Here is a 23,739-nt window from a genome sequence, read left to right as displayed (position 1 = left end):
TTGCTAGTTAAGCTTCCACATTTACTTTGTTCATTTTATTCCTTTTGCGGTAGAGATAGCAACACACTAGCAAAATCTTAGTTGCACATTTAGATAGTTTATCATTTGCATAGGTTTTGCTAGAGTAAGAAGGAGAGGCCATAGTTTGGAGTTAGAATTTTAAGTTGCCTAATTCACCCCCCCCTCTTAGGCGTCCACGTGTACTACAATGATGTCGAGGAAGAACTTGACCGCCTCTTCTGAGCAGATATTGGTGATGGGCTTCGCCTTTATCCACTTGGTGAACTTGTCCACCACCACGAGTAGGTGAGTGAAGCCACCTAGGGCCTTTTAGAGGGTCCGACCATGTCGAGGCCCCAGACCACGAATGGCCAGGTGATGGGGATGGTCTAAAGTTACTGCACTGGCAGATGAGTCTATCGAGCATAGAATTGGCATCCTTTACACCTGCAGACCACCTCCTCTGCATCTCGCAGTGCAGTGGGCCAGTAAAAACCTTAGCGAAAGGCTTTCCTAACCAGCGACCTTGGGGCCGCGTGATATCCATAGATTCCGGCATGGACTTCAAGGAGAAGTTGTTTTCCCTGGTCGGTCGGGATGCACTTCATGAGCACTCCGGACGGACTTCGCTTGTAAAATTCGTTACTAATGGTGATGAACGTCTTGGCGTGTCGAGCGATTCGTCGTGCTTCAGTCCTTTCTGGTGGGAGAACCTCCTCGAGGAGGTAGGTGAGTAGTGGTGCTCTCCAGTCGACCAGATCGAGTGTCATCACGGTGATCTCACCGGGCAACATTGCCATGGAGGCACCAAGGTTGGAGCCCCCGAGCACTAGGTCGAGGTCGGGGCACATCGAGGGGTTAGAGCCCCCGAGTGCCAGATTGGTGTTGGAGCGCGTCTGGTCGGATCCTCTCGGATGCGGGCAGACGGCTCGTGGAGGTCGTTTACAAAGACCCCATCGGCGGGCGGTTCCCGTCTGGCTACCAATTTTGCGAGGAAATCGGCAGCATCGTTGTCTTTTTGAGGGACATGATGCAGTTCGATCCCTTGGAACTTGTCCTCGAGCTTACGCACCTCCTAGCAATACGCCGCCATGAGAGGGCTCTTGCAGGAGGACTCCTACATGACTTGGTTGATGACCAACTCTGAGTCACCGCGGACATACAGCAGCGTGGCGCCGAGCTCGACGGCGATGCGCAGTCCATTGATGAGGGCCTCATACTCCATGGCATTGTTCGGGGCTGAAAAATGGAGACGGATCGCGTAGCGGAGCCTACTCCCATTCGGGGAGATGAGAACCACTCTAGCCCCCGAGCTAGGCGCCATGACCAACCCATTGAAGTACATCATCCAGTACTCGTGGGTGACATCCGGGGTCGGGAGCTGGACTTCTGTCCATTCGATGATGAAGTCGGCAAGAGCCTGAGACTTAATAGCGGTACAGGGGACATACCTAATGTAGTGGCCCATGAGCTCGAGAGCCCACTTGGAGATTCGGCCGGCGGCGGTGCGGTTACAGATGACCTCTCCGAGTGGGTACGAGGTGACAGCCATGACCTCGTGGTCGGTGAAGTAGTGCAGGAGCTTTCGGGTCGCCATCAGCATGACGTACAGAAGCTTCTGAACCTAGGGGTAGCGAACTTTGGCGTCAATGAATACCTCACTGACAAAGTACATCGGTTGTTGGACCTTCAGGGGGTGTCCCGGCTCCTCCCTCTCGACGACGAGGGCGGCGCTCACAATGTGGTCGCTTGCCACGACATAGAGGAGGAGGGATTCTCCCCGTTCGGGAGCGATGATGATTGGTGTCAACATTAGCGATGCTTTGAGGCTTTCCAAAGCCTGTTGTGCCTCCTTTTTCTAGATGAATGCGTCTGTCTTCTTGAGAAGTTTGTAGAGAGGCATCCCTCGTTCGCCTAGTCGGGAGATGAACTAGCTCAGGGCGGCCAAACAGCCGGTGAGCCTCTGTACACCCTTGACGTTGCGTATCAGGCCCATGTTGGAGATGGCCATGATTTTTTAGGGGTTGGCTTCGATGCCGTGCTCAGACACGATGTATCCGAGCAGCTTCCCCTTCGAAACCCCAAAAACACATTTTTCGGGATTCAATTTGATGTTGAAAATTCGGATGTTCGTGAATGTTGCGGCCAAGTTTGCGATCTGGTCGCTAGCTTGAGCCATTTTCACCACTATGTCATCTACATAGACGGCGATTGTTGGTTTCGGCCGCTCGACTTGGTCAGGTTGGTCGGGTGGGTCGATTTGGTCGGCGAAGCATCGCTACATGCACCGTTGATAGGTGACACCAACGTTCTTCAGACCGAAAGGCATAGTTATGTTGGTCAGGTTGGTCGCACAACGGTCGTGGTGGGGACAACAGGGTCCCTCCGGAGGGGCGGCAGAAGGTGTTAAATAGTGAGTAAAGAACAATATGTACATCACTCATCGTGGGGTTTGAGCCCAGCATGGGCTCGAGGCGAAGCGCGGGTGTCTCGGCATTGAGGTCGTCAAGTGGCCCGTTGTAGTCGGTGGAGGGCGCTCCTCCTCCGGTGGGCACCGAGACAAGCGCCTCTTCGTGGAGGCGAAGTACACCGAGCTGGTCGGCGACAAAGTTCAGACTCCCAAAGAGGAATGTCTGGAGTGGCACGAAGACGGGAAGAGCCCACATCTCAGCAAGTGGGAGCGTGGAAAACTCCAGCGAGCCGAAGCGAATCATATCGCTCGAGCCCGCCATGCTGAAGATGGTGAAAAGGTGGGCCATCCGATGACCAAAGGCGTGAACGCACGGCGTCGTCCCCACGGACGGCGCCAACTGTTGGTGCAAAAAGTGACCAACAAGTAAATATTTGTAGTTTTACCGTGCGTTGTGATCGGATGTGGCCTAGCACTCAATGACACATGATTTATACTGATTCAGGCAACATGCCCTACGTCCAGTTGAGGTCGGTCGGTGACTTTATTCCTGAGCCTAGGTACTCGAAGTTTGTTGTGGGGTTACAAACGTGTAAGGAATGAGAAGGGGGGTGTTAGAGGCCCGGTCGGACTCTGAACCGAGTGGAAGAGAGTGACGGATGCTCAAACGTGCGCTAAGTATTAGAACATATGCTCTGTGTGTCCGAGCTTATCAACTGTTGAGAGCATGTAGACTATGTAGCTGTCGAGTCCTAGAGCTATTGAGCTCTCGAGTCGACTAGTCTTGGGGGGGGGGTTAGGAGAGAGCTCATCCTCTTTTATAGTTGAATGGGATGGTCTTACAAGTCAGAGAAAAAGAGACATAGTGTATACGTGTGCTGCCTAGTCTTGTTGCCCACACCATCGGGTACGAGATGGCCATCGGCGCCCATAATACCGCTTATGTTCAGACACATTTGGCAGGCTCTACCATGTTCGCCTGGTACGGCAAATGACGACGCCCACAATACTGTTTATACTCTGACGCGTCTAGCAGGCTCTACCGTGTTCGTCTGACATGCCCTGATGGCACCGTCCTATAGGTGCGCAGGGCATGGCAGGGTATAATCCTCGGTATTGTGGTTGACTTGAGCGTCTTACCTTATCTGCTCCGCCTGCTCCTCTGACCCACACCGAGCGGGCGTCCCTGGTCAGTCGTTCCTAGTCGGCTCCGACCGTGTTGGTCGAGAAAGAGCAACGAGCAGAGGTCTGGCGTATCCTCAGTCGTAGAAGGGGGTCGGAGTCGGACTGCGGTCCCACCTTGGCCAAGCCTTCCAGTCGAGGACCGAATCGTTGTCTCGGCCTGTCATTATGTATCTGGGCCGACCCAGGCTCGTGCTGTCGCTGCGCCGCCTGCTGGGCCGGGTTTTGCAGGGAATCGTGTCCATTGGAGACCCCGGGGTTATGAACCCGACACCTTGTATCATGTAGCAATCCAGTGCCTGATGGCTAGAAGATTCTGGGCAGAAGTAAAAAAGGTTGAGGGGGTGACAATTCCAAATTTTCACCCAAGTACATGGGCAACGGTGCGTTTCGTTTCAACACTGCTAGAGGAGCTTGCATCGCTGAAGGTGTCAAAGGAACCAAGGCTGCCCAGGAGGTCGGAGAAGTGGAGATGCCTAGAGGAGGGGTGGGTCAAGGTGAACACTGATGCAGACTTTGACACTACGGTTGTTCGGGACGGTGCGGTGTGGTAATACGTGATCATACCGGCTTGGTGAAGGCTGCAGCTGCACGGTGGCTTGATGATGTGCCGGATGCCCTGACGGCAGAGGCTGTGGCGGCCATGGAAGGGCTTGAGCTTCCGGTGGAAAATGGCTATGACAAAGCTGTCCTTGAGGTTGACTGCAGTGGCCTGAAGACGCTGCTAGATGGTGATGATGGCATGAGATCGGCTATCGGGGGCATTTGTTTCGATATTATAGAGCTAGGCAGGAGTTTTGTCGACTTTCGTGTTGCGTGGGTGCGTAGGGAAGCCAACTCGGTGGCTCATTGCTGTGCATGTACGGTGTCAGCCACCGAGCGCTCTTTTTTCTGGCTCAACTATATCCCGGATTGGTTGTCGGGATTAGCGGCCGCCGATTGTACTCCTGATATTTGATTAATGGAAGCTCTGTAATGGTAAAAAAAACTACTCTCCCACGCTGGTAAACTCTACTACACGTTCTTGGTAAACTCTTCCTGCGTTAGTATTTGTTTTAAGATAAATTTTGATTAGTAGACGTGTAAATAGCTACACATGCTGCGGGATCTACTCCCTCCGTCCTAAAAGGAGTACGATTATCATTCTCCGAGAAGCCAAATAATTTGAGTTTTGATCAAAATAAGTATCATTAGATTAATTTACTTGACCGGCAAGAATAAAAATGCAGGTGCTGGGAGTGTCAAATTGCTCTGTTCTTCATTTTGTGGGTTACTCGGATTATGGAGCATCTGGCCATATATGGCTTTCAGTATAACAGAAATAAAAATTAAAAGAGCAAACTGTAAAATAAAAAAAATTAAAGAAAAAGAGCAAAAGGGGTAAGAAAGAAACTGAGCAGCACGTGCTGATGAAAAGGAGATGGAAAACAAAAAGGGAAAAACAGATGCGTCTGCCGGGAGTCGAACCCGGGTCTATTGCTTGGAAGGCAATTATCCTAACCGTTGGACTACAAACGCTTGGATGTTGATTTTCTTAATAAATCATAGAAGTGTGTTGTGCATATGTGTGTTTTGTGCTCCTGTGTTTCAGATTGCGTTTCTAGTTCCAGCTCATTTATTCCCTGCCTTTTTTAATGTTTTTTTTGTTGCATTTGTGTTTGCGAACATATGTTAGCAGTTAGCACTCATCTCTGGCATCAGCTTTGTTCTCATCTCAACTTTTTTAAAAAAAAAATCAGACAAGGATGCTAACCTCTGCGGAATACTTGATAACTAGTATGACATTTTCCTTGTACAAAGCTTTGACTAACTATACCTGCTTAAATATTTACCTACCTACCTACCTAAGTACACGGTGAGAAAAAGTGTATCATTAGATTTGCTATTAAAATCACGTTAAAATGTTATGTACTCCGTATTCCTGGCTATATATTCGTGTAAATATTCATATAGTAAAACTGTAAAAGACAAATTGCCAAGCACAAAGCCGTTATAGCGCATTGTCAGTTTGTTGTTGTTCATTTTATTCTTCCTTCAAGAACTACTCAGGTTTCGAATAGCACTAGAAGCTCTGAGAGGGAACATCATAAATTCATCATCTTTACAGGGTCCAAGCATGCAAATCCAAAGCTTGACATCACTGCTACTTAGCTTCATCCCAAGTTGGACCAACAATCCTCAACAAAAAAGGAAAACCAAAACCACTGTCCTGGAAGCCGACGATCGATCGATCAAAGTCGTCGTCGTCAGCGGTGGTGCTCGTCCACGGTGGCGCCGACGATGTGAGCGAAGTCGCGCTCGGAGGCGCAGGGGATGGTGAGGCCACCGCAGCGGTGGTCGAAGCCGAGTTCGTCCTCCACCCTCTTCAGCAGCGTCACGAACGCCGGGTGGCTCAGGCACGCCGTCGGGATCACCAGCCGCTTCCTGCTCTCGCCCACGTACACCACCAGGTGGCCCCGTGGCACGTCCGGCACCGACGACGACGACGGCGATCGGCTCCTTGCCAGGTGCAGCCTCGTCAGCATGTGTCCCAGCTTCCGTGCCATTGATCTCTCAGTCTCTCTATCTGTCTCTTTCTCTCTGAGGAGCTGCTGCTGTGGTGTTGGCTTTCTACTTGACAGGAGCTAGTGAACTTTTAAGAGTGGTGAGTGGAGACATAGGCACATACATGTACTTATAGGTGAGACATTTAGGTCTCGTTTGGATGCATGTGTATCTACCTCAATCTACATGTGTGGAAGTGGAATGAAATGGAATTTAGTTTAATTCCACTTTAATTCACTTCAACACATATGGATTGAGACGAATACATGCGTATCTAAACAAGGCCTTAGGGATTCAGTGTCTCTCCAAAAAAAAAGGGAAATAAGTATAAGCTGGACATGTCACATGCTGGACTGTGTCAATGCATGATGCATGCTTAGCCATCTACCGGGCTTTATCCATTCATTCAGAACAGAGTAGAGACAGATCGATTCAAGTCGTAGTAGAATCTAGTCGAGACCAGAGAGATATGGGCCAGCGTGTCGCGTGGCATGCAACAGCACGAGTGGTCCGAGTGCATTGTACTTGGCAAGGTGACGACTGGCTGGCCACTGGCCACAGCCGAGAGGAGGCCGGCCACGGCAGGCAAGAACAAGACAAGATCGATCAGGTGCCGCCGTGCCGGCCGGCTGGTCCAGTCCTGCCACTGCCATCAAGCGGCGCTTGAAATAAAACGGCTTCAGAGGTTACGACTGGAATGCCTCTGCCTGAACGATTGCAGAGATCCATGCCATGCGTGCTTGGCTGCTTGCTACACACATGTGAGAAAAGCCTATCAAATATCAATGTTACAAAAGACGATCTCATCGGCAGGGAGATTGAAGGCCGAGTGCAAACTGTCCGGATTGTTTATATCTCTGCAAGAACAGTGGCATGTGCAGCATGGCTGGATGGCCATTCAAGGAGCAGAGGAAAAGCAGGGCACATGGGGGCATGGAGCTCCAAAGTTGTTGAGCAAGCAGCACTGTGCGTCCATGCCGGGCTGACTCCGGAAAACCGGCGGCGGCGAGATCAGGTCCAGGGCCGCCGTCTCGGAGCCTTGTGGCCTTTGGCAGTTTGGCAAGCCCACATAAATTTGTAAAGCAATAAACTCCTTCTTTTATAAAGAAAAAGAAGTTCGTAACCGATTCGACCACGAGCAGCAATTCTTTTAGCCCACGCACAATGATTGCAAATATTTCGAGCTTCTGTGCAAATAACTGCATCTTGATTAATATGTTTTTAAAAACATTATTAACTGGATCGAGTTACAAAATAGGGTTTTTCTGCATAATTGCACACTACTTAGAAATTATAGGAGTTTTTTTTTTTGAAAAAGGTCGCGATCCAAATAAGGGTCAATTTGCAAAATTTGTTGACCGACCCACGACCTCTTCCCCCAACCCCGAGTCCCGACTGGCGCCGACGGCGGAGGGCGGAACGGCGGACAGCGGGAGCCTCCGCCTACGCCGTGGTGCGGCCCTTGTTCCAGACAAAAAAAAAAAAGTTTCCAGCATCACGTCGCTCCACCTGCACCGGGGCTTTCGGAGCACCGCCAGCGGGAGCCGAGGGTGTACAGGACGGACGCCCCCAACCCCAAGGCGCAACTGCCACCGTACCAAAGCTCGGTGCCTGTGGAGCTCGTTTGGGGGGGGGGGGGGTGCGCGGGGTGGGGGAGGCGGACTCGCAGTCGCAGCTCAGCCACCGCATAAGACGACGATGCCGCCGATCCGGTGAGAGCCCACCTCGGCCTCAATCCTCATTGCATCGATGCCCTGGATTTGCTTCCCACTGTCTAGCACAGCAGCTATACTGTTATCTTTCCACACACAAAAAAAAAAATCAGCCACGCTGTTCAGCATTTAACTACCGGCGTGCTAATTCTCATCGCAGTCACACGGCGTTCAAGAGCCCACAGATCAGTTGATCTTCTATGGCCAGCCACTTGATTCTTCATCATCGTTTAAGAGCTGCATCGTCTCATCATACCTGCTACCTGGGATGCAGCGTGCCAGTGTCGTCGACAGTTCGATGAGATTTTCGGGATTCAGAAAAATAAAAAGAGAAGTGGAGTGAATTGGGATTCAACAGAGCATTGAAGTGAACAGAGGTTGCACATAATGATAACAAGAAATATTGTTTTTGCACATAAAGGAGGAAAGGAGTAAAATTTATTTATAACCTAGGTCCTGACTCCTGACATAAAACTCATAAGGGGTTCAGAACAGCTGATTCTTAGCAATATTGATTGAAATACACGGGCTCGTGGGCATTCAAAGGGTTTAATCCAACATTTGGTAGTTGTCTGACTTGCCATTCTGTGTGTCTGTCATAAAATTTCCTTTTGTGTCTGAAGTCTGAACTGAAGGTAAATTTTCAATAAATATTGTTCATAGTTCTTGATACATTAGGAAATCAAAAGCAACTTAAGGTAGTGTTTACCTTTTAGAGTGGGTCTCACTGTCTTAAATAATGGGATTTCCAATCAGTTTCAAAATGCTCGAGAAATAGTGACCAGAAACCCACTGAAAGCAAAACATCATGGTGGAAAAGAAGTACCATAGCTAAAATCCCAGGCAATGACGGTGGATCAACTAGTGCTGCTGGTACAGGATGATGGTGCCATGCTTTGACAAGAGCGTGATTTTACGAAGTTTTAACAATGCATCCTATTGTCAAAGGGGTTACAATAACCTGTAACCTTGTTGTAATTTAAGTTTCCTTTGGCCTGGCCTTTACATAGCCTCCTCTTGTAACTGTTTTTTTCCCCACCTTTCTACTATAATGAAAAGGCTGAGTACTTGCAAATTGCACACATAACTAGACCCCAGTGTACCCGTGTAGATAAAGGGAGTTTAGAGGTGACTGACCCTGAGACATTAAAAATGTAAGTCTCTTCATAAAGTTAAGGGGCAACAAACCAACAAGTGGGCTGTACTTATACAACACAATTAACAACCTCTCTTCTCTGTCGTTGTTTCTCTCTTGTTCACTTAAAAAGAACTTATATTTTTCTCAGAATGTTTTGAAGGTTTGGAGATGGCGGAAACCTTGTACATGTTACACGCTTAAGCGGATTCTTTGCTTCTGGCAATCAGAACATGACAGCACGATAAGCTGATTATTCAGGAGCCGCATGCCTGCTCCTAATGCACAGGAGAAACATTGGGGAGGCCACACCTGCGAGCAAGCAATAGAGTCGAGGCATGGCACAGATTCTATCATTAAGCCATGGTGTAATTATGTGATCAGTTTAGAATCAGATGATAACACGCGGCTTGCTTGGAAGCCTGGAGCTGGACTGCTGGAGGTGAGCGAAGTCAACTTGCTGCTCACTCATCCACCAGCAACTTGCATCTTAATTAATCCGTATCATGTTCTGGATCTTATGCAGTGATTCTGATCTTGGCGTTCTTCACCCGTGCAGGTGAGTTTGCTGCCAAAAATGCAGACATGATAGCCTTGTAATCAAGCTCAACTAACTAGGATGCTTCTTGGGTTGTGTGTCTTCTGTTGCAGGTCACCGCTTGGTTACACATGAATGATTCTTGATGTCTGCTGGTTCATGTTCAACTACTTCACCAGCTCTCGTTATATAAAGAGGAAACTCAAGGGTAGAAAGAAACCATTACAGCAACAGAAGCAGCAGCTTGCCTTCTCTTCTATTCCCAGCGAAGAGAAGCTTCAAAGCTTCCATTGCAACCATGGCCTACCATCTGAGATCTGCAAGTGTGCCTTCGAGCCCTCACTCCAGCGAAACCAGTATCGAGGAACAACTGCAGAGCCTGAAGGCGACTGTCTCTTCGCCTTCTGCGACTGTCCAAACCATGAGAGAGAGTCTGACAAAGCTTGGAAGCATATACAGCTGCATCGATGAGCTCACATGCTTTCCCAGCAGTCAGAGGAAGGTGGTGGAGGAGCTCGAGAGCTCTCTCGTCCTGCTCGACCTCTGCAATGCCATGCAAGAGAGCTTCGCAGAGCTCAAGACCATCATCCTGGAGATTCAATTGGCTCTCAAAAGAGGAGATCAAGCGGCTGTTCAGGCCAGGGTTCAGTCTTATGCTCGCTCCGCCAAGAAGGCGCAGAAGCAGTGCAAAAAAATCAACAGGAAGGCTGCCTCTAGCATTGAAGGAAGCAGGGTGGTCAAGCTGTTGTCTGAAGCAAGAGAGATAGCTGCCACAATTCTCGAATCAACACTGCAACTCTTGTCGAAGCAAGTTGCAATGCCAAGTCCTGGCAAATGGTCTCTTGTATCCAAGGCTTTCCAGAAGAAGAGAGTTGTGTGCGAGGAGGAGCAATTGCAGATGTTGGAGTTGGACATTGTGGACCTTGAGAGCGGAGTTGAGACTTTGTTCAGGAGGTTGATCCAGAGCAGAGTTTCACTTCTAAATGCTCTTAGCTTGTAGATAGGTCCTACACCAACTCTACCATGCGATTAGCGTCCGCCTTTTAGAGGATGTGCTGATCATCCAAACAAATTTTGTTGTATATATGTGACAGAAAGTGTACAGAAATTCATTTGACTCGGATAAAAAAAAAATCATTTGACTGAGAAGCAATGGTTTTTGGTCCATTTCCTGTTGTCTATTTCACACTTCTAAATGCTCTTAGTTTGTAGACAGCTAGGTCCTACACCAACTCTACCCGGCGATTAGCGTCCACCTTTTAGAGGACTTGTTGATCATACAAACAAATTTTGTTGTATGCATGTGACAGAAATTGTACAGAAATTCATTTGACTGAGAAGCAATTTTTTTTTTGGGTCCATTTCCTGTTGTCTATTTCACCATTCTTCTTTCTCTGTGAAGAAATTTCTTTGTTCACCATGATTGGACTGTTAATAGGAGTACAAATCCTTAGTGCTCATTGTCTCAATGACAGTATGTGAGAAAATGAGGTGGTCATGATACTCTGCTTCACATGAGATGTGCCTAAACAGCAAGCAGGATCTTGCTCTCAATAGCTAGCCAAAGCGTGCATCTTCCAAGAAACGGGTACCTTAACAATTACAAACGAGTGCTGAATCCTTGACAACTCAACAAATGTTCTGTTACACTGAACTGTCATGATGAAATCCTGTTGCCGATAGCTGGTAAATGACAAATTGACAAAGTTATACGGCGTGTTCGCTGGTTGGTTTCTGGGTTGGTTTGAGCTGGCTGGTGCTGGTTTGTTGTGAGAGAAAAATACTGTTGGCTGGTTGAATAAGTCTGACTGCGAACAGGGTGATAATCTTCATTAGAAGTACAGATTGATCGTCTTGAGATTTCTGCTTCAATTTATTATTACAGGACTCAGTACTCTGACAGCATCACTTTTTAGCAGAAGCAGCCCGGTAGGCCTGAATCTTCTTGGCGTACGCCACAGCCTGGTCCGGCTCCGGCAGCACCTCCATGGCCACCGCGGTTTCCGCAAACCGCTCGGCCCACGCCGCCAGCAGCGGAGCCCGAGCGGCGTCGATGACCTCGACGCCGAACATGGCACGCAGGGCCCCGAACCAGGGCAGGGAGCACCCGAGCGCGAGGTCCAGGTACCCAACGGAGTCGCCGCCGAAGAAGGGCGCCGCACCGTTGCCGCTGGAGCTGATCTCGGCGAAGGCCTTCTCCAGCTTGAGGACCGCGGCGTGCGTCTCCCTCACCTTCTCCGTCCTCTCATCCTCCGTCGCCGCCTTCATCACTCCTGCGTACGCCGGAAACAGCTTGCCGTCGATGTAGGCGGCCCAGAAACGCGCGACGGCGCGGCCGTAGGGGTCGGCGGGGAGGATGGCGGTGCCGGGCCAGACCTCGTCGACGTACTCCACGACGACGAGGGACTCGCAGATGGGCTTGCCGTTGTGGATGAGCACGGGCACCTTGTTGTGCACTGGGTTGGAGGCGAGGAGGAGCTCGCTCTTGTGGAACAGGTCCTGCTCGATGTACTCGTAGCTCAGGCCCTTCAGGCTCAGCGCCATGCGCGCGCGGAGCGCGAAGGGGCTCACGTGCAGGCCCAGCAGCCTCAGACCTTGCTCGTTGTTGCCAGCATCCGCCATTGATGGATGCTAGCTTATGCTTTCTCCTCTCTATCTCTCTAGATCTGCTTCTACTGTTTGCATCATTTATGGCGCTGAGCCTTCTTCGGTGGGCTTCTATATAGAACAGTGAGACTGTGAGAGCATCATTTATGGCGCTGCATGCTTGCAGTCAAACTGCAAGGGTTATTTATTTTTTTTCAACCTGCAAGATAACATTTCGGTTCACATGGATGCTGTCTCTTGCGGAGAATGGAGATGCTTGCGATCCCGGACCACCGGAACCTCTTTGTCGTCTTTGGGAACGTGATTTCCTGTCACTAAAAAACGTATCGCCGCTTGACAGTTGGCATCACATTTGATGCACATTTCATGCTCCGTAGATCGGTAGATGTGCCTGCATTTTTCAATTATAAGATGTTTTTTTTTTCTAATCTATTTGCTACTCCCTCCGTTCCAAATTATAATTCGTTTGACTTTTTTTATCCTAAATTTGACCACTCGTCTTGTTCAAAAAAATTATGCAAATATAGTCCAATTTAAGTCATTCTTGAATAACATTTGTTAATAAAGCAAGCCATAATTAAAGAAGTAATATTTTGCACAAATTTTTGAATATGACAAGTGGTCCAACTTAGGATTAAAAAAGTCAAACGAACTATAATTAGGAACGGATTTAGTATATATCTAACAATAATTTATATCTAAGTGGATAGCAAAAGCTATGTATATAGAAAAGACAAAACATCTTATAATTTGAAATGGACCAGTATTGCCGATTTGCCGCATAGGCCTCGTCATGTGAATAGCATGCATGGTAGGTGTGTGTGGGGTCACTCTGGCCTCTCGCCCTCGCTGAGGGGCACGCGAGGAGAGCCCGAGGGTTTCCCACAGGAGAGAGTTAAAGCGAACGCGTAGGGATGGGCGAAGGTAAAGATGCGTAAGCGCGATGGAAAAATGCGGATTAAATGTCCATTAATTTGTCCAGAAAAGATGGAATCTGTCTTTCTTACACGAGCGCCCCGGGTATTTATAGACCACACCCGAGGTCGCGGTGAAATTACACTAAGGTCGGACCTAAGAAGACAATAGCTACACAACAGTCAGGGGTACGGTGGTAATTCCCTTCCCTTGGCCAACCACTCCGTGCCCTAATCGCCTGGACGGGGCTGTCGCCCGCAATCACCGGAGCAGGCCCTTCCCGAGATGGGCGCCAAACCCTCGCGCGTCCCGGACGGTGGTCCGCTCTCCGCCGCCGGAGCTTCGCTTGCCATGGATCTTCATTGAGGCAAGCCTTGAACGGCGACACCTGCGCACATGGATAAAACAAGACAAGCATAAACCCTCGCAGCGGAGGTGAGCGCCCACCGTGAGGGTCGTTAGAAAGGCCAGCAGGGGTCGAGAACCGGTGTAGGAGATGTACCGGGCAAGCCTTCCCCCAACAGTAGCCCCTCGAGGGTCGAGCCTAGCATGATGGCTCAGAGCTCTGAAATTTGAGGGAAGTAGGCGAGGGTACCTGGCCTGCGGCCCGGTCCAGCGATGCCCCCATCGTGCTCGACCTGTGCTAGGCTTTAATGTTTTTGGGCCTTGTTTTTGGTTAGAAGTGGCAGGTGATTGCCGGAGGGTGCTCCCATTTTTCTCGGGATTTGCGGCGGTCTCCAGGCTCCTATTTTCTCGGGATACGTGACGCATGCGTGCCTTTGATGCTGGTGTTGTTGCCTATAAATACTTGTGTTAGGTTAAGGGTTTTGTTGTTTGGTCGCCAACTGTGGGTCACTCCTGGCCTCTCACCCTTGCTGAGGGGCATGTGGGGAGAGGCCGAGGGTTTCCCACGGGAGAGAGTTCAAGCGAACGCATAGGGATGGGTGAAGGTAAAGATGCATAAGGTGATGGAAAAATGTAGATTAAATGTCCATTAATTTGTCCGAAAAAGATGAAATCTGTCTTTCTTACACGAGCGCCCCGGGTATTTATAAACCACACTCGGGGTCGTGGTGAAATTACACTAGGGTCGGACCTAAGAAGACAATAGCTATACAACAGCCAGGGGTACGGTGGTAATTCCCTTCCCTTAGCCAACCACTCCGTGCCCTAATCGCCTGGACGGGGCTGTCGCCCGCAATCACCGGAGCGGGCCCTTCCCGCGATGGGCACCAAACCCTCGCGCGTCCCAGACAGGGGTCCACTCTCTGTCGCCGGAGCTTCGCTTATCGTGGATCTTCAGTGAGGCAAGCCTTCAACGGCGACACCTACGCACATGGATAAAACAAGACGAGCGTAAACCCTCGCAACGAAGAGGTGAGCGCCCGCCGTGAGGGTCGTTAGAAAGGCTAGCAGGGGTTGGGAACCAGGGTAGGAGCTATGCCAGGCGAGCCTTCCCCCAACAGTGTTTGGATTGGCGGGGATTAGAGTGGCCTAAAGAGGTTAGGGGATTAACCGAATAAGATATTAATGAGCTGCCGATCGGGGGGGTATATACGTTAGTGTTGGATCATGTGGGTTTTTTACATATGTTTTGCAAAAGAGATAGAAAGAATATCCTGAAAGAAGTTACAGAAGAGGGTTTATGGATGAGAAACTTGAGGAGATGTATGTTGCACTTCAAGTCATGATTTCGACAAGTTTCTAGGCTTCAAAAACACCTCTAGATTCACAGCATCCACCACATCAGCATGAAAAAGTCTAAAAATAGCTCAAAAAAAGATCAATTTAGGATTTAAAGAGGGGAACAAACTTGCACAAAATCAATACTTGGATTACCTTAATTAAGACATTTGATTAGAAGCCTCTCCCAGCCTAACATAAATCTAGGATGGTAAAAATCTCAAGAACAAAGAGACGCTTATCTCTCCCTGATCTCTTTCTCTGACCATTGAAACGGAGTAGGAATTTCTAACTAGAAATTCCAAGGCTTTTGCATTTATGTGATAATCCCAGGGCTCATATACGTATAGAGCATTCACACCAATTTATATTGCAGTAGATTGAAGTTACATTTGAGTAGACCTAATACAAGACTACATGTACAAGTCTGTATAGGGTATGATTAGTTGGTCCCATAAAACTTATGTTTTATTAAGACTTGTGCATTATAGGCTATTCCTGCACAAGTGAACACAATTTGGTGTTGTTTGGTAAGGGGGGTGAACTGAAATTGCCTCATCTTAAGGAGTCAGAGTAGGGGTTCAAGGCATCGGGTTGCGAAGGAAGATCACACACTTAGGTCAAAGTGGTTGCCTGGAGAACAGGAGAAGGCCGACGGAAGCACCAAGGCACCAAGCCTGGGTGAAAGGACCGAAAAGCTCCAAGAAATGATGAATTAGGGCTCTAAAATTTAAAGCAACAAACTTTATCTATGCAATTCTATTTCACCCCTTACATTGTTAAGTCCTAATAAAACTAGATAAAGTAAAACTAAAGAGTGTCCATAGGGCCACCAAAGTAAATCGAGGTCTTACAAACGCCGCACCATGTCTAGGTTTACCATATCCCACAATAAATCAAGGGTCTCTAGCCTAATTCAACTCAAAAGATTAATCTCATAGATGAAGGCTACTTTACCTTATATGACGTTCTCCCTAACCTTCAACATGAAACTAAACCTAACAAACTTGACAACGATGATGCAAGGACGTTGCTCTCTAACAAACTCGCTAACGATGATACATGAATGCTCTATTATGTTGTTTGCATCCAAAGTGTTAGTCGTCCGAGAAATTGTGCGTTGGGAAAAATATTAGCTTGATATTTTTCTATCTACGGTAATGGAAAAGTATTAGCCTGATATTTTTTGTATCTACGGTAAGGACTTCATTTTGAGGCTAGCAATTCTTGTTAGCCTACATTAGGACCTTTAGGAGTTTTTTTTTGGAAAAAAAAGGAACAATTGGGTCGCTGGGAAAGTCACGAGCCAAATAAGGGGTCAATTTGCAAACTTTGTTGACCGAGTCCACCATCTCTCCCCCGTTGTCGCCGGCGGCGGAGGGCACAGCGGACAACGGATGCTCCCGCCGGCGGCCGGCCTCCACCCTTGTTCCGGATGGAGAAAGTTTCCAGCATCACGTTGCTCCAGTTATTCGCCGGGTTTGTCGGAGGACGCCAGCATGAGACGGTGCTCTACACTCTACAGGACGGACGCCCCCAGGCGCAACCGCCGCCAAAGCTTGGTGGCGCTGCCTGCAGAACTCGCAGCCCTGAAGCGCCGCATACGAGGATGATGCCAATGATCCGGTGAGCCCACCTCTTCTCCCTTCAATTTATGCCCTGGATTTGCTTCCCAGTGTCTCTACTACAGCACCTATACATAGACCAATAATGTTCAGCGTTGCATATGAACGGGACGGGAATGGGTAGGGTAACGGAATTTGGTCCTGCATTTCATTCCGGGATTGCTAGTTCAGTTGCACTCTTGTGATCGGCCACTTGATTCCTCATCGTTTCAGAGCTGCATCATCCCATCATACCTGGGTTGCAGCCTTGCAGGAACATATGTTTTCGAAGACAGGAAGCGTCGAGAGTTCAATGAGATCTGTGATCGAGAGTGCAAATCTGGATTCAGAAAAAGATCGAAGGGAAGTGATCTGAGATCGAACGATCAGATCCAACAAAGCATTGAACTGAACAGTAATGAAATTTCTTTGCACATAGCAAGAAATATTCTTTGCGCCTATGATGCCTTGACTGTGAATGATTCTGGCTTACATCAGGTACCAGCTAAAATCAAGATTTTTCTGTGGCTTATGCTGAACAACGCAGTGTTAACAAAAGATAACATGGTGAAGAGGAAGTGACCAGGTGATCCAACCTTCTATTTTTGTAATCACAATGAATCTCTTTCTCATCTATTCTTTCAGTGCAGCACAGCCAAGGCTGTGTGGGCGATAATTGCAAAATGTATTGGTGCTAATAATGTGCCCAGATCATTTGACCAGTGCTGAAATTGGCGTGACATGTGGTTGCCTGCAGGAAAACAGTTTCACACTGTTGGGATTGCGGCAATATGCTGGGCTATTTGGAAAGCTCGAAACAAAGTGTGTTTTGAGGGGAAACCTCTAGTAAATCCCATATCAATCATATGTCATGCATATGCCCTCATGAATTACTGGGCAGGTTTATTCAAGGAAATCGACAAGGAGGCTCTGGAAGCTGGAGGGAATACAATGCTGAAGATTGCTGCTTCTCTGCTGGGCAAGAAGAGGAGCCAGGATGGTCAATTGTTACTGAAGGATGACGATGGTGGCAACAAGAAGGGATGTGAAGCTCTCCTATTCGAGATTTGACTACAAGAGTCTGGTCCAGTTTTTTTTTTTTTTTTTTTTTGAGGGGGGGGGGGATTTGGATCCTTTAGACAGTATGTTTTGGGGTATCAAACTTCTTCTGTTATGGCTCCTCAGCATCTCTGCTGTTGGTTCAGGTTTATCTAGTTGGAACATGTATGCTAGCGTTAGTAGTTGTAAGTTTGCCTTGGGTCCTGTTCTTTCTATCTGAACTGTCTTCTAAAATGGTGTATTTCCGTTAGTAATAATGGAAATGGGGTTTGCCTCCGATTCAAAAAAGAGAAATATTCTTTGCAGGTAACGGAGGAAAGGGAGTAACATTTATTTATAAGCAAGGTCCTGACTTAAAGCACGTAAGAGAGTCAGATTTCAGAACAGCATATTCTTAACAATATTGATTAAAATACATAGGCTTATGTCTATCACACAGTTTCCTTCTGAATGTCTGAACTGAGTGAAATATTCTCTATATAGTTGATTGATGCATGTAATAATATTTACTTTTTGAGTATGGCTCTCACATTCTTAAATACATGGGAATTCCAATCCTTCAAAATATTCGAGAAAATAGTTGCCAGAAAACCAATGAGAGCAAAACAAAGGCTAAGCCAAGCTGTTGGAAGGGTAACTTACTCTAGGAGGGCGGGAGGCGCTTGTAATTTTTTTTTTTTTTGAACGCAATGGCAAGAGCTCTACCTTTCAATTAAGATAGAGAAATAGAGTTTATGTACAAGGAGGAAGACACTCCAAAAAGGGTATTAAGGACCCCAGGTGTAGGAAAACACTCCAAAAAGGGTATTAAGGACCCCAGGTGTAGGAAAACACCACGAAAACACTTTCCTCACGGTTAGAAAAAGGGGAGACTGCTAAGCATAAGCGAAAGCCCTCTTCCTTTGCTCTGTGTCCTCCTTGATTCTTGCGGCCACTTTGTGGCACCATCTCTGCGGTATTGTTGAAAATTCTCCTGTTTCTCTTTCCAAATATTCTAAAATATATAGATCACTACCCCATTGAGCCATCTGCGTTCAGTGGTTGGCACTTTTTTGCCGCTTCTTCCCACCATGCTCTGATCTCGACGGGTCCCCCTGAGGCTATGACTGCAGCACACTGAAGTTCTCCCAAGAGAGGATTTGGTCTCAGACTGCCTTTGCAAATGGGCAACACAAACAAAGATGTAGGCCGGTTTCTAAGGGCCCGTTGCAAAGCACGCAGTGATCTTGATATGGCCACCCTCTCTTTTGTAGATTTTGTGCTGTGAGAATTTTGTCTTGCACTAGAATCCAAGCGAAGATCTTGCATTTGTTCTTTATCTGTGCTTTCCAAATTATGTTAGTGTCGATGTTTTACCACCGATAGCCTGCCACGGGGGTCTCCGGGGCAGTATGTTCGGGCTTCGGCGTGTGCTGAACTCGACGGTTAACGCAAGAGACAGTCGATTTATCCTGGTTCAGGCCCTCGATCGTGGATCGAGTAATAGCCCTACGTCCAGTCGGCGTTAGCCTTTGCGTTGGATTGATTGTCAAGTGTTGTGTTGTACAATTGTCGTTCTTTTTGTCCAGGAGCCCTGCCCTTCTTTATATAGTCAGGATGTCAGAGTCCTAGTCGGTTTATAATGAGAGTTTCTAATAGGATTACTGAATAGTACTACTACTAGGATTACAAGGGAAGAATCATAGTTAGACTAGATCTTCTCTCTCCTTTGTGGGGTATCCTGTGGGTCCCATATCGACAAGCCCCCGAGCACTTCATGGTTGAGCTCTGAAAGTCTCGTTTTGCTCCTTCAGGTCTTGATGAGTAGTAACAAACGTCATCCGAGTGCTTTCTGGAGTGAAACCTTGTAGCGCTTCTTGGGACCTTCGAGTGGTGAGTGCTTTTTTGAAGAAAAAGTACATCCGTCTGATTGTAGCCCCCGAGCCTCTTGCTATTTGGAACAAGGAGCTGGAGGATCTTGTCTTGAAGTTGCTCTGTTTGTTCGTTGAAGTTTTATCAAAAAGAACTCGAATATGGCTCGTTCCGGGTTCTTTTTGTCGTAATGTCTTGAAGTGGTCTGCGTTGAGGAAGTCTTTTGGTGACGTACGCTTTTTCAAAGAAAAAGTGCACTCACTGAGTGTAGCCCCCGAGCCTCTTGCTATTTGGAACAAAAAGTTGGAGGGTCTTGAATCTTTATGTTGTTTGAAAATTTATGTTCTGAAGTAGTTCCTGAGAGTTGGATTATGTCATCATCTGAGTAGTTTTGCGGCATCTTTTCGAAGCAGCCCTTTAGTCTTGGATTAAACCATTATCCGAGTAGTTTCGCAGCATGCAGCCTCCGAGCGTATATCCTTGTTGTTTTGTTCAGGAAGAACTCGGATGCGAGGTCTTGGCTTATTCTTTGATAGTCTGCCGTTGTCAGATATAGTTGTATGATGGTGGTTGAGTGTAAATGCCTTTTGTTCATGGGTTGTACTGTGCTGGTATATTCTTCCGAATATGCCCGTCTTCGAGTACTATTCCCTCTCGCCTGAGTCATCCATTATTGAGTCCTGTCTTTTCACTGTGTCCTTTATTAGGCTTATTTCGTTGGTACTCCTAGTCCATGTGCGCCGCTCCTTTGATCTATAAATACTGTCCCGGAGTGCTTGTTTTCATCCATTGGACATTTTGTTGAAACCTTCGTGGTCATGAACATGGTAGTTTGTGAAGTAGAGCAGCCCCCGGGCATATTTTATAGTTCCTTTGCGTCTTGTCGTAGTTGGAGGAAGTCTTGTGATAGGGATTAGAGGTAGGCTAATCCCGCGACAGCATTGTGCCAGGATGTACGTGGCGGTAGTTGGAGGAAGTCTTGTGATGTGGGCTTCGTTCCTTCATCTAGCAGTTCTGGGTTGATCCTCGTCGCCTGTCTTGAGACTGTCCGGTGCAGATCAACACCATATCTAGCATCACATCGGTCTTGGGTAGACAGATGCCCGCCGGCCTTCTCTGCTCCATGTTGCCTTGCCGTGCTGCCGGTTTCCGCCTTGGATGCACTGCGTCCGTCCTTTGAAGAAAAGAGTGTAGCTGATGGCGGTTTATCCTTCCAAGTAGCAATTTGGAACACGTAGTCGTTCCAGAGCCTAGCCGTGTCCGTGTTCCTCTTTGCTACTTTGCTTTTCGTGGTACCGAGTTCGTTGGGTCTTGTAAGATTTGTAATCTTCTATTTTTGAAGCTGCTTGTAATGGAACGAATCTTGTCTTCTGAGTTGTCTTTTACTTTTCTGCTGTGATCCCTGTCGCTCATGAGATTACCGAGTTCTTTCTTAAATAACCGGGTTCCTTTGTTCCTTGTGAGGTAGCCCTTTCTTTCTTCTTGGTTTGACGAGTTGTTCTTGTAGCGATCTGATAATCCTACCGTGGTGCTGGACGGATAAGTCTGAAATCTGCCCGTTGGTTTGTACCGTTGTGTGGATTTGTGCCCCCCGTCGTTTTAGCTACGTCGGTAAATGGACCGTTGCGTTCTCACACTGTGTTTTAACGGGCCTTGTGGGCCGTTTTTATTACTGAAAAATATATTTAAAGACCTTTTATCTTCCTTTCCTTTGCTGCCCAGCTCTTGCCTTTAAACCCTAGCTTTCAGAAACCCGTCGCCGTCATCGTTGCTGTCACCCGAGCACCATCGTCCTAGCTTCATCTTCCCTAGTGCCTTTTTGCTTCCGCCAGTTCATGGGAAAGAAGAAAACCGCAAGCAAGTCCCAGGCGACCTTCGTGGACGAGGAGTCATCCCTTTCTTTGATAAAAAATGAGGAGTTCGTGGCCATAAGGGCTGCTCAGAAGGTTTGGCTGGCTCCAACAACAAGCGAAGATCAGCTGCGCGAGCTCGTCAGCGACGGCTTGATCCAAAGCAAAGTCATCGCTGAATGGAGAGTTCCGGGCAAGCATCGGGTTCCAGCTCTGGGTCCTGGTGAGATTGTCCTCTTCGTTTCCTTTGTTCGCGCCGGACTTTGCCTTCCTGCTTCCACCTTCCTTCATCAGTTTCTTGATTATTTTGGGGTTAGTCTGAACCATCTAACCCCTAATGTCGTTCTCCATCTTTCTGTTTTTGTTCATCTTTGTGAAGCTTTCCTTAGAATCCCTCCTTCTCTATCTCTTTTTCGCTTTTTCTTTCGTCTAAAACCTCAACCCCGCCGCGAAGAAACCAGCGTTCTTGGCGGTTGCGGGATTCAGTTTCGCCAGGGTCTCAAGATTAAGTTTTTTGACTATGACCTGGTCGATTCTATAAAAGATTGGCGTGCCGAGTGGTTTTACGCTACCAATTTGATCCCTTCCCTTGTCGTTCACTCTGGATCTGGTCCTGTGGTGAATGATCGATGGGACAAGAAACTTGAGTCACCTGCTGAGATTCAAGTGATCCAGCCACTCCTTGATAGGATTAGTATGCTGAAACAGCAGGGTTTGACCGGCTTTGGTATTGTTTCGAGCTTTCTTCGTCGCTGAGTTCAGCCTTTGAAAGAGCGGGAGCACCTTGGCTTCGAGTATTCTGGGGCCGAGGATCCTTCATGCATGGTCCCGGCTCTTGAGCTGACCGGTGAGGAGGTACTCGAGCGTCTCCAGAAGATGCTGAAAGGAGTGAGCGTCATTCCTCCTGCTGTCTTCGAGTTCTCTGCCAACAACCCACCCCCAGCTGTGAGTTGTCTATCTCTTTGTTTGGGTACTTTATGTACTCTTACTGCATCCATTTTTGCTTAGCTTTTCTTTGTCTTGGTGTTTTATCCTTTTTTGTAGGAGCTTGGGCGAAACTTTGTCGACCCGATCCCTCTTGATGTTCTCCCTGCCGTGGCGGAGACTGGGGATAAATTTGCTGGAACCTCTACAACTAGTAAGTCCCAAACCTCTACAGCCCTTCCTGGGGTTTCTTCCGGATTTGTTGATGTATATGAAGAATATGTTCCTCGTCTAGTCCCTCACGGTCTCGCAGTGTCCCGAAGAGGGGGCGAACGGATGGGTCTTCATCTAGCCTGCCTGTCTCCAAGAAGCCTCACAAACCAAGTACTCCCTCAGGTACTCCAGTTGTTGCTAGCATGCTCTTAGGTGAGCACATTTAATACTCTTTGTTCCTTTGTTTTCCTGTTTCTCTCTTGAACCGAGTACTTTTTATTCTTTTTTCAGCAGGTGCTCTGGTTTCCTTGGCTGAGGGAGAAGAGGATGATGAAGTACCCCTCATCATGCGGCAGTGAGTTGTTTTTCATATTCCTGTTGCATTGAATTTCTCTTCTTTGTCTTGACTTTTAGTTTTGAACTTTTTGAAGTAATCGAACGTCGGGTGTGAGTTCTTCCGAGGTTCCCGTGCCGACTTCTTCTGAAGCTTCGGTGTCGAGTTCTTTGGTAGCCTCGGTACCGAGTTCTACCGCTCCTCCAGTGCAGAGTTCTTCCACGGCTCCAGCCCTGGCTTCTTCCGTGGCTCCGTTATCGGCTATCTCGCTCCCGTCGCCGGGTGGCGGGGACGTTTTCGCCATCGTGGTTCCCCCTGCGAGGCCTTCTTTTGGCTTCGCGAAGAAGAAAGTGGTTGGGTGAGTAGATTCTGGCTTCATCTTTTTTGCTTCTATCTTCCTTCTTCTGGTTCTCATCGGTGCTTCCTTTTATCAATTTTCAGTGTTTCGTCTTCTCTCATTTCTTCATCGACTTCTTCTCTGCCTTCCGCCGTGCCAACGAGTTCTGAGCCTCAGGACTCACAGCATACTGTTGATGAAGTTGCTGCGGGGGCTTCGGAGCTACTTGGCGAAGTTGCGGACTTGGCCGCCCCGGAGGTGACTGTGGCCATCGCGTCGGGTCCTTCTAAGGGTTTGGCTCCGGCTTCCCTGGAGGTTGCTTTGGTCGTTCCTTCTTCGCCCCAGCCGGCCTCTCCTTCCCCTTCTCTTGCTTCCAGCAGTCCCTCTTTTTCCGGTGACGTGGTGCAACAGTTCGATGCCACCCATCGGCTATCGGAGCTGACCGTAGCCTGGGGGAGCTTGTCGACCCTTGCAACTTCTTTTGGTGAAAAGCTCCAGGTAAGTTTTACTGCCACTCCTCTTTTGCATGCTCATTTTTCTTCTGTCCTTACGCCTTGTTTTCTCTTTGTCTCTTTTTGCTCAGTCTTTCTCTCGTGATCATTCTGGCTTCTTTTTCTCATCTGAAAATGAGAGAAAGTTGTCTTCTGAGGTGAACGCTCTGAAAGCCGATCTCGACCTCCTCCGGGCTGAGTTGGAGACAGAGCGTCAAATGTACCAAAAGGAGGAGAAGACCCTTCGTGCCTGGGTAGTAGAGATGGAGAAGCAGAGGGATGCCGCGGTGGAATCTGCGAAGAAAGAATGCAAAGGTGCCGCGGGTTCTGCTTGTTTCTTCTTGTATTTT

General features: G+C 48.1%; 3 protein-coding genes, 1 long non-coding RNA gene and 1 other non-coding gene across 7 annotated transcripts; 2 read left to right on the top strand and 3 right to left on the bottom strand.

The window, feature by feature from the left end:
* Positions 1-5,038: 5,038 nt before the first annotated feature.
* On the bottom strand, positions 5,039-5,110 carry TRNAG-UCC (transfer RNA glycine (anticodon UCC)). The gene has a single exon. It is a non-coding gene; the product is annotated as a tRNA-Gly (tRNA).
* A 728-nt stretch (positions 5,111-5,838) lies between these two features.
* LOC136472524 (auxin-induced protein 15A-like) lies at positions 5,839-6,138 on the bottom strand. The gene has a single exon (XM_066470221.1). The coding sequence runs from the start codon at positions 6,136-6,138 to the stop codon at positions 5,839-5,841; it is 300 nt and encodes a 99-aa protein (XP_066326318.1).
* A 1,627-nt stretch (positions 6,139-7,765) lies between these two features.
* On the top strand, positions 7,766-10,823 carry LOC136472522 (uncharacterized). Of its 3 annotated transcripts, none has more exons than XM_066470219.1 (5): positions 7,766-7,848; positions 8,009-8,225; positions 9,147-9,425; positions 9,510-9,542; positions 9,635-10,823. In XM_066470219.1, exon 5 carries the CDS (start codon positions 9,820-9,822, stop codon positions 10,519-10,521), a length of 702 nt encoding a protein of 233 aa, XP_066326316.1. In that variant the 5' UTR covers positions 7,766-7,848; positions 8,009-8,225; positions 9,147-9,425; positions 9,510-9,542; positions 9,635-9,819; the 3' UTR covers positions 10,522-10,823. The 3 variants fall into 3 exon arrangements, with proteins under 3 accessions (XP_066326316.1, XP_066326315.1, XP_066326317.1); XM_066470218.1 differs by having other exon boundaries at positions 9,135-9,425; XM_066470220.1 differs by lacking the exon at positions 9,510-9,542 and having other exon boundaries at positions 8,009-9,425.
* A 253-nt stretch (positions 10,824-11,076) lies between these two features.
* On the bottom strand, positions 11,077-12,224 carry LOC136472521 (probable glutathione S-transferase GSTU6). The gene has a single exon (XM_066470217.1). It carries the CDS (start codon positions 12,141-12,143, stop codon positions 11,427-11,429), a length of 717 nt encoding a protein of 238 aa, XP_066326314.1. The 5' UTR covers positions 12,144-12,224; the 3' UTR covers positions 11,077-11,426.
* Positions 12,225-16,058: 3,834 nt separating this feature from the next.
* On the top strand, positions 16,059-17,365 carry LOC136472520 (uncharacterized). The gene is made up of 4 exons (XR_010762373.1): positions 16,059-16,352; positions 16,565-16,745; positions 16,829-16,916; positions 17,088-17,365. It is a non-coding gene; the product is annotated as an uncharacterized lncRNA (long non-coding RNA).
* Positions 17,366-23,739: the final 6,374 nt, after the last annotated feature.

This window comes from Miscanthus floridulus, chromosome 8 (genome assembly GCF_019320115.1).
Source record: "Miscanthus floridulus cultivar M001 chromosome 8, ASM1932011v1, whole genome shotgun sequence".
Taxonomy (NCBI): domain Eukaryota; kingdom Viridiplantae; phylum Streptophyta; class Magnoliopsida; order Poales; family Poaceae; genus Miscanthus; species Miscanthus floridulus.
The sequence above is the reverse complement of the archived record's forward strand: the minus strand, read 5'-3'. Positions and strand labels throughout refer to the sequence as shown.